This window comes from Sus scrofa, chromosome 15 (assembly GCF_054392235.1).
Source record: "Sus scrofa isolate SSC_HxYL_T2T_F1_AM1 chromosome 15, Sscrofa_HxYL_maternal_Yorkshire_Landrace_v2.0, whole genome shotgun sequence".
NCBI classification, from domain to species: domain Eukaryota; kingdom Metazoa; phylum Chordata; class Mammalia; order Artiodactyla; family Suidae; genus Sus; species Sus scrofa.
The window spans coordinates 134,699,198-134,708,112 of record NC_139397.1 but is presented as its reverse complement, the minus strand read 5'-3'; the positions used below and the strand labels follow the sequence as shown (position 1 = coordinate 134,708,112).

The window sequence follows — 8,915 nt, the reverse complement described above, 5'->3', positions numbered from 1 at the left end:
CTGTATTGCAAGGATCAGTGGGGGCAGCATATCTTGCTAGGCTCTGTCCTGTTTATGAGGTGAGCTTCTCTTGCAAAGTGCATTTTGCGTAGTGCCAGTGTTTCGGGCTATTGTGTGAGGAAGGAACTGCAGCCAGTTGTGTGCGTTAGACCTAAATTTTCTGCAGAAACATAAACACCGTGGAACACATTTGGGGAAATGCTAAACATTACTCATGATAAAAGAATAAGCCAGAAAACACTTTATTATTTTTTTCCCTTTTTAGGGCCACAGTGGCAGCACATGGAGGTTCCCAGGCTAGGGGTCCAATTGGAGCTACAGCTGCAGGCCAACGCCAGAGCCATAGCTATGCAGGATCCGAGCCACATCTGCAACCTACACCACAGCTCACGGCAACGCCAGATCCTTAACCCACTGAGCGAGGCCAGGGATCGAACCCAAAACCTCATGGTTCCTAGTCAGATTTGTTCTGCTGCGCCACAATGGGAACTCCCATAGAACACTTTAAAAGCGCGTATCACTGTCCTGGGAGCTTCTCAGTCACAGCTGGACAGACTTAGCAAACCAAGCTCTAATGTGAGCATGTTCAAGTTTACTCAGAAATGCCAACTAAGAGCTCACAGCAAGCCATTCTTTCTATGGGGAGGCTGGTGGGGGTGGGGCGGGGTAGGGGGTGTCCTGAACCTCAGCTTTTCTGGTGCAGGTTTGCAGACTCACAGTCTAGAAACCCAGTGAATTCTCATGTAAGATAGAAAGATTTTCTTTATTAATGACCCCAACCGTATTTCTTTAGATACAGGAGTTTTGAACTCAAATACTTAGGAGAAAACAAGTTAAGATTGCATTAACCTGCAACTCATTACCAGTAACATATTGCAAAGCAAAACAGCTTGGAAAAGAGGGGGGAGGGTAGGGGGAGTGAGGGAGGGAAGATAAAGAAAAGGAATTAAGTTGATCAAGTGGAATTCCTTTTTTTCCTCTTAATTCTTGGGAACCATGAAGTCCTTGCAAGCACAGCTCGTTTTTGCAGATTATTTTCCAAACGTGTACAAAATGGAACCAAAACGGAGAATCCCTTAAGAACCTGAAGAGGTGCAACATTAAAAGCTACGATTATCCAGTAGCAAGTCTTCCAGCCTTCAGCCGCCGGTCGCTTCCTCTTCCCGTTCCCAAGAGTTAGCGGGATGAAAACGTCTTCCCCCTGCGAAAGCAGACAGGAAGTGTGAACACCAGTCTCTGCTCACCCTTCCTTCCACCCCACACTTGGGCTGGGGATGGGATCCTGAAGAGACAGCAAACACGAGGGCGCAGAAGTTCCTCAGGCAGAGGCATGTAGGAACTGCAGGCACAGGCTAAGATCCAGCTTTCACTGCAACGGACCATCAGCTCTTCCTCCCTACTGAATACCTAAGGGTACCAGGTGCTGGCTGTGCTAAGCCCAAGGAGGACAGTAAATGCACTCAGCTAGACAGGAGAGTCACTTGCTCAGAGCGTCTGGGTGCCTAGATCTACTCGGTTTCAGACTGGGCTCAACCTTCTTCCCAGTCAAGAATTCCAGGTCCTTCTATACAGCTGATACCTTTCTGGGCTAGTGGACAGCAGTTCCTTAGATCTTTCACCACAAAGTAGGATGTTCAAAGAAGCAACCCTCCAAGCCTCTAAGGTTCTCAGTGCTCCATGTTGTACGTGGTAACTGTGCTCAATAACAGGATGCTTGCCTGACTTTGGGCTCCTGAGTTGTGGTGTCTTGTCCCACCCAGCATTTCCCCAAAAGGGCCAACTCTGAGAACAGGCTTGTTCCAAAGACGGAGGGTGTGCCTTTGGTAAAGAAGCCTCTGGGAACGTGAGCTGGTTTTCAGGGTGTCTGCTCCCCCGTCTCCTTTCTGGGGCCCACCTCTGCCAAAGAGAGGTCAGAGGACAGAAAAGGGCACAGTGTTCTCCCTAGGTGTCAGGGAGGAGGGCTATGGTGATCTGCTCACTCCAAGGACTCATATTCTCCTATCTCCCATCCATGGCACTCGCCTTGCACTGACCCCCGAGACCACCTGCTGGCTGCGGAACAGGGCAGAGGAGAAGCCCACTGGCAGGCAATGGCAGTGGCTGCCGGGTGGGCTCTTCTCCTGAATGGACGGGCGGTTACAGGGCTGAAGGGGACATGGACAGCCCGTGATTACGGATGATGGCCAGCCTTCCTGTGCAGAGGGAGACAGGCTGGCCAGGTCAGGCTGCCTTCTGCTGTAGCTGGCTGCTGGCTGACTTCCAAGCCTCTACTGAATGGCCTGCCTCTCCACTGGGCCCTGAAAATGGCATTAAATTAGCTGCCTCACACTCAATGTCACCAGAGTGGTATGGGTGAGAGACGCAAGCGTGGAAAGGGGAATCTGAAAACCCCAAGGAGGCAAGGTCCTGCAGGGGCAGCCAAGAGCATGTGTCACCCAGGGCACACACCGTCCCCTGCCTCCCTATCTTGGGAGGTCCACACATTATAGGCTATGCCACGAAGCTGCACAGTAGAAGGAATGATGCTGCCACTGCGTTGCCATGGCTCGTGGACACCTCTCTCTAAGCAGAGGCTCAAGTTATGGGCTGAACATGCCATTGGCTCTGGGCAGGGGTCAGTGTTGCTACAGAGAAAGGTCTCTGGTACCAACTTCCTAAGGAGAAAGAGGCAGTCTCTAAAGCCCAAAGAAGGTGACTTAAATGTCTAATGTTTCTGAGATTGAAAACCCTCTGCTCAAGCAACCAAGAGTCAGATAACTCGCCCATCTTGTTCGATGGCAGAGAAACTAGCTTGGCAGGAGAGGCCTCACAGGCCAGGGGAGGGGCCATAAGCCCTAGGCACACCACATCCACCAAAGGTTCCCTGAGTGCTGGCAAGTGCACTGCTGTGAGGGGTCAAGGGAGGCTTAGTTCACTTCAAGGCTTTTAATTCAATGGGCACCAAAGATAGCAGTTCAGCACCTATTACTCTATCTGGAGAACAGGACTGTCTAACTTCACCAGAGGGAGACCCAAGATCTGGCACCTGGCACAGACCTAAATCCCAGGCCCTAGGAGTTCCCGTCATGGCTCAGTGGTAACGAATCTGACTAGGAACCATGAGGTTGAGGGTTCAATCCCTGGCCTTGCTCAGTGGGTTAAGGATCCAGTATTGCCGTGAGCTGTGGTGCAGGTTGCAGATGCAGCTCGGATCTGGCAATGCTATGGCTGTGGTGTAGGCCGACAGCTACAGCTCTGAATGGATCCCTAGCCTGGGAACATCCATATGCCACGGGAGTGGCCCTAGAAAAAAAAGGCAAAAAAAAAAAAAAAAAAAAAAAAAAAATCCAGGCCCTAGATCACATGGGCCTCCCCCATGCAAAACCTCACAGCCTTTAGAGCTCCCCTCATCACCTCCATCCGTGATAAAGGCAACTTTCTGTCCATGAAAAATTCCTGCCAAGGACTTCTGTCGTGGCTCAGTGCTTAGCGAACCTGATTAGCATCCATGAGGACGAAGAATCGATCCCTGGCCTTGCTCAGTGAGTGGGTTAAGGATCCAGTGCTGCCATGAGCTGTGATGTAGATCGCAGACACGGCTTGGATCCTGAGCTGCTGTGCTACAGTTCCGATTTGACCCCTAGCCTGGGAACCTCCATATGTTGTAGGTGCAGCCCTAAAAGACAAAAAAACAAAAATGAAAACAAAAACCCTTCCAAGAAATACCAAGAAAAAGAACACCTCTCAACTCAGGCCCAACGAAAACGCAGGTTATCTTGGTAAAAAGGTCCCCCTGTGTTTTTCTTAGCTGCCATTCTCCTTGCTCACAAAGATATGGAAACAAGGAAACCCATTCAGAAGTGAAAACCTGTTCGTCCCCTCTTCAGTCGGCCAGGAGCTACAGGCCCAACCCTGCCTACCTCCCACACAGCTCCTGCCCAGACACCTGGGCCACTGACACCCGCTACCTCCTGCTGGGAGAGCTGAGGAAGGAAGGTGGTCCCGCTGGAGGATGGCATTACTCACGTGATTGTTTTCATTTCTTTTTTCTCGGCATCTGGGCGTGCACGGTTCAGCACCTTGAGGAAGTCAGATGTTTTTGCCCGCATACGTGTGTGAATATAGGCCTGGGGGCAAACACAACAGTTTACTGAAGCAGAATCATGTTCTAGAAAGAGCTTTTCTCTCATTGGCAGAAATTATCAGGAAGGTCTGGGAACATCCACCCTGGGGGCTGACACAGGACCATGCAAGGAAGCATATATTCATCTCTCTGCTACGGGAGGGGAGGAAGGAGAGATGAAGAAAGGTATCTTTTTTTTTTTTTCTTTTTAGGGCCACACCTATGGCACCTGAAGTTCCCAGGTCAGGGGTCAAACTGGAGCTACAGCTGCCAGACTACACCACGGCGACAGCAGTGCCAGATATGAACCTCATCTGTGGCGTATACCACAGCTCATGGCAATGCAGGATCCTTAACCCACTGAGAGAGGCCAGGGATTGAACCTGAAACCTCATGGAAATAGTCGGCTTCATTACTGCTGGGCGACAACGGAAACTCCAACAGATTTCCCAAAGCCTCTTGAAACACCTATGTAGAACTCACAGCAGCAGCCCAGACTACAGAGATGACTTTTTACATTATCAGCTCTGGTGGAGACAATGACCAGAACAAAGGCGCCGAGGTGCTGTGGGAGCTCTCACTCACCTTCGAGCACTTGATGTGGTAGTGCAGGTAGTCCCGGAACGTGTGGATCAGGTTGATGGTATTGTCCCGAGCACTGGCATTGGTGTGGCGAGGGAACAGCACTGGGTGGGGCACAGACAAGGCAACAGCGTCTAACACCAACGCCAAAGGGCAGGAAGACCAGGAACCTATAGTCTCTCCCCGCTTAAGGACCATCTACTCGTTTCCCGGTGCCCAAGCTGTCAGGGTTTGCTCCTTGAGATGAGGGAGGGATAACCTCACAACCAGGCAGCTGGCAGGGAGTACCAATGAGGCCGTGGCCGGAAACCAGGGCTCCCAGGGACAGGGCTTGGTTGGTGCTGGTGTTTGCGGCAGGCCTGGAGCCTGGGGCTGTGTGTGTTCTAAAGTCTACTCTGTCTGCCACACACCTACTAGCTCCCGCCTCTGCAGCTCAGAGTCTCTTGGAAGACGACACTACCGGCTAGCTGCATGGACCATGGAGTAGTCAGGATTGGAGAACCAAGCCTGCCTGTCTTCCTGGGTCCTTGGTGCTGAAGCAGAGTAAAAACCTTCACAGAAACTAGGTCTCAGGGATGATCACGTAGCCTCTGGTGAAAGCAATACATGAAGGGAGAAGGATCTGAGCTCTCCGTGATGAGGGTGGGCAGGAGACGCTGCTTGGGCTGGGGGCTGAGAAAAGCCCCTCCCGCCACCCCAACCCCCCAAAGTTCTATGTAGTCACTCAGCCCCGCACCTAAGCAGACCTTCACCCCTGCCCTCTGGCTTCTTGGAATCCCTTCTATTTTCTGCACCTACTCTACTCAGTGGTCTCACCATCAGCAAAATCCTTGAGCACAGTTTTGCTGAAATGGAAAGGAATGCCTCCTAAGAAAGGATGGGACCCCTATGTGAACCACCCTGAAGAGAAAAGAGCACCAGACTAGGATATAACTACACTGTGGAGGTTCTGAGATGCTAATGACTGTAAATTCACCATCAGTGTATGTACCATAAAGAGATGCTGCCAATTAAACTGCGACAGGCTGTGAACTATAAGCTGTGTCCCACCGTCCAAGGGAGTAATGGGAAAAAAATATGTAGCTTAGATTTAATGAAATTTGGTAAATCAATCTGCTCATCTCTGATAAACTTGATGCACCTTCAGCACAGAGGTGAACTAAAGAAAACGTCACAGAAGGAGACATTTTAGTGGCCTCAGGTGCAGCGTGTGAAGGTGCTGAGATTCTAGCCTGTCAGTTATCCTGATGAGCCAGCTCGCTAAGCTGGGGCAACCGTAAGAGAAGATGTGACTCTTACAGGGAAAGTGGAGCAAGTGAATCAGGGCTGGAGATCTGGCCTAATGAGCAAAAACCACAAGAAATGCCAAAAGACAGAGTTCCCATCCAGCTGCTGAGCAATGCTCAGCCCTAACTCCTCACACTGGACATCGCTACCTCCTTTTCCAACTTAGGATCTAAGAAAAACAGGGAGAAAAGGACAATACTTACTGTGTAAAAATAGCACACAAACTGTGTTTGTGTTCCGTGACTCACCTGCTACAGTCACGGCAATAGGTACACTTTGGTATGCCTGGCCCCCCCTCACCCCTTCAGCTGCAGTATAAAGGCACCAAGGTGCAAGCCCGCCACTCACCGAAGGTAATGTAGCCGATGTTGTCGCCCACGGCGGCATCAGTGTCTTTTAGCTCCAGAGGCGGTTCCCTGTGGCTAAAAAGGACCTGTGGGGCTGTGTGGCTGGCTCTGCGGCCTTCTTTGAACTCCTGCCAGGATGAAGCAAAAAGGAACCAGAAGAGAATGGGGTGTGAGATGAATAGCAACTTAGGCTTTGGGGTTCGCCCTATGGGTATGACTGCTGAGCCCTCTGAGCAGTAGAAGCTAAAAAGAAACCACACTTAATGGGAAATATTACAACTGCGGGCTGCCACCCATGCACTTCAGACTCCAAGAGGAGAGATAACATAGTACTCAATCTTCACTAAGTGAGGAAAAGGACCGTTAATCCCCATCCTTTTCTCTTGTTTTGTCTTTGTTTCGGAAGAACAGAGGTGATAAACACTTTGGAGACCACAGACAGCAAACTGCAAAGCACTGGGAGAACCAGATTACCTTCAGGATAAGGACTATTGCTTATTGGTTTCTTTCTTTTTTTTTTTTTTTGTCTTTTGTCTTTTTGTCTTTTGTTGTTGTTGTTGCTATTTCTTGGGCCGCTCCCGCGGCATATGGAGGTTCCCAGGCTAGGGGTTGAATTGGAGCTGTAGCCACCGGCCTACGCCAGAGCCACAGCAACGCGGGATCCGAGCCGCGTCTGCAACCTACACCACAGCTCACGGCAACGCCGGATCGTTAACCCACTGAGCAAGGGCAGGGACCGAACCCGCAACCTCATGGTTCCTAGTCGGATTCGTTAACCACTGCGCCACGACGGGAACTCCCGGTTTCTTTTGATTTAATGTGAAAAGGGTTCTATTTTTCAGGAAATCTTTAAAATTTCAGAGTGAGTGAAACCCAGGCTTTAGCATGGTTAAGACTTCAAGTTGAAACTTTTAACTCATTTAATCTTTGCACACAAAGCCCCTTATGAGCTGACCAATTTTTGTCACTCCTCTCATCCCACCTCCACTTTGTTCAGTTTCATGAATACCATGCTTGCTCTGGGCTCTAAGCATTTGCTCGCATCTTGCTTCACTGAGGTAGCTTAGACCCTGTTACTGCTTAGAATTCATCAATCAGAACTGGAGACCAAATTGAAGCCCTTCCTGAGGGCAGAAGACAGACAACAGTGTATACCCTCACCAAATTACAGAAAAATGCCCCAGGATGTAAAAACCAGGCCACTCCCAGTGTTCCAATCTCCAAATCTCAAGCTTTCCCAATCCATACATTCCTATGTATGCAGACAAGTGACACAAGGCAACCCTGTCTCAACCCAGCTCTGCAAGTACAGAACTAGATTTGCCAGCAATGCCAGTAGAACCGGATGATTCGGAGTGATGGCAGAAGGACGGAACCAAGGGCTTTCCAAGGTCTCCAAGTTTTAAGAGTACTGAGAGCATGCCACACAGCTGTTTGGTCTGCAGTGCTCTTCTACTGCTGCTCAGACAAGACCTCTTCTATAACACCTTCTCCAGGAGCCTGAGGGCAGCTGGCAGTTTTCCCATTGGGGTTCTCATGTCTTTTCTACAAACCTCTACCGCAATACTTTACTATTTGTTAATGCATCTGGTGTCCCTACCAGGTTGAGTTTCTCAAGCCAAGGATCCTGCTTTTATTCATCTCGGTATCTAGTCCTCTGCCCTTCAGAGAGGCTGCTAGCACATGGCTTGCCGAATGAAAGAAAGCACCTCTACCCTAGCTGACTTAGGAAGGGTAGGGACTATTTTTCCATTTGCTGGTCAAAGAATACACACTCATCAGCAAGCTCTCAAGGGGCAAAGGAAGGATGAGACATGAGAAGGTCGAATGCTCAGGAGTCTGGAATCTTACCTGTTTCACCACCCTGCCGCCTTCTGAGCCCACTGTGTGGCTTCTAAAGGTTGGTGGGAAACAGATTAACATCACTGGGTTAAGGTTAGCTCCCTTTTGAATTTTGCTCCCCAAAGGAAAAAATATTTGGAGAGGTAGCAATGGAGCCAAGATCATTCAAAACGGAAATTCTTTTTTTTTTTTTGTTGTTGTTGTTGCTATTTCTTGGGCCGCTCCCGCGGCATATGGAGGTTCCCAGGCTAGGGGTTGAATCGGAGCTGTAGCCACCGGCCTACGCCAGAGCCACAGCAACGCGGGATCCGAGCCGCGTCTGCGACCTACACCACAGCTCACGGCAACGCCGGATCGTTAACCCACTGAGCAAGGGGCAGGGACCGAACCCGCAACCTCATGGTTCCTAGTCGGATTCGTTAACCACTGCGCCACGACGGGAACTCCCAAAACGGAAATTCTTAAAGCAGAAAAGCTTCTGAGATTGCCCTTCTCTGGAAAATACCTTTCATTCTAAAGTGGGGTGGGAGGTTTTCTAACTTCTATCAGTTTTCCTCTTTAGCCCTGGGGAAGAAAACAGAACAGATAGTAACTGTCTGCCAGCATTTTCTTGTGTTTAGTAAGCTCCTTGAAGGCTCCAGTTCCTTGGTACATGTGATGTTCACAACCAGATGGGGTATTTGTAAACCTGTGGTGTCTTGGCAGCATTTCATCAGTTCTGTATATGGAAAGTGATACAGTTCAGATTTGGTGAA

General features: G+C 49.8%; 1 protein-coding gene across 1 annotated transcript in view; it reads right to left on the bottom strand.

Annotated features, from left to right (window-relative positions):
* Window positions 1–493: 493 nt before the first annotated feature.
* The window catches only part of ARPC2 (actin related protein 2/3 complex subunit 2), a 31,694-nt gene continuing 23,272 nt past the window's right edge, over window positions 494–8,915 (bottom strand). The window contains 4 exon segments of the mRNA NM_001190239.1: window positions 494–1,201; window positions 4,006–4,106; window positions 4,688–4,788; window positions 6,320–6,446. Coding sequence (NP_001177168.1) covers window positions 1,177–1,201; window positions 4,006–4,106; window positions 4,688–4,788; window positions 6,320–6,446 — 354 coding nt within the window. The 3' untranslated portion in view covers window positions 494–1,176.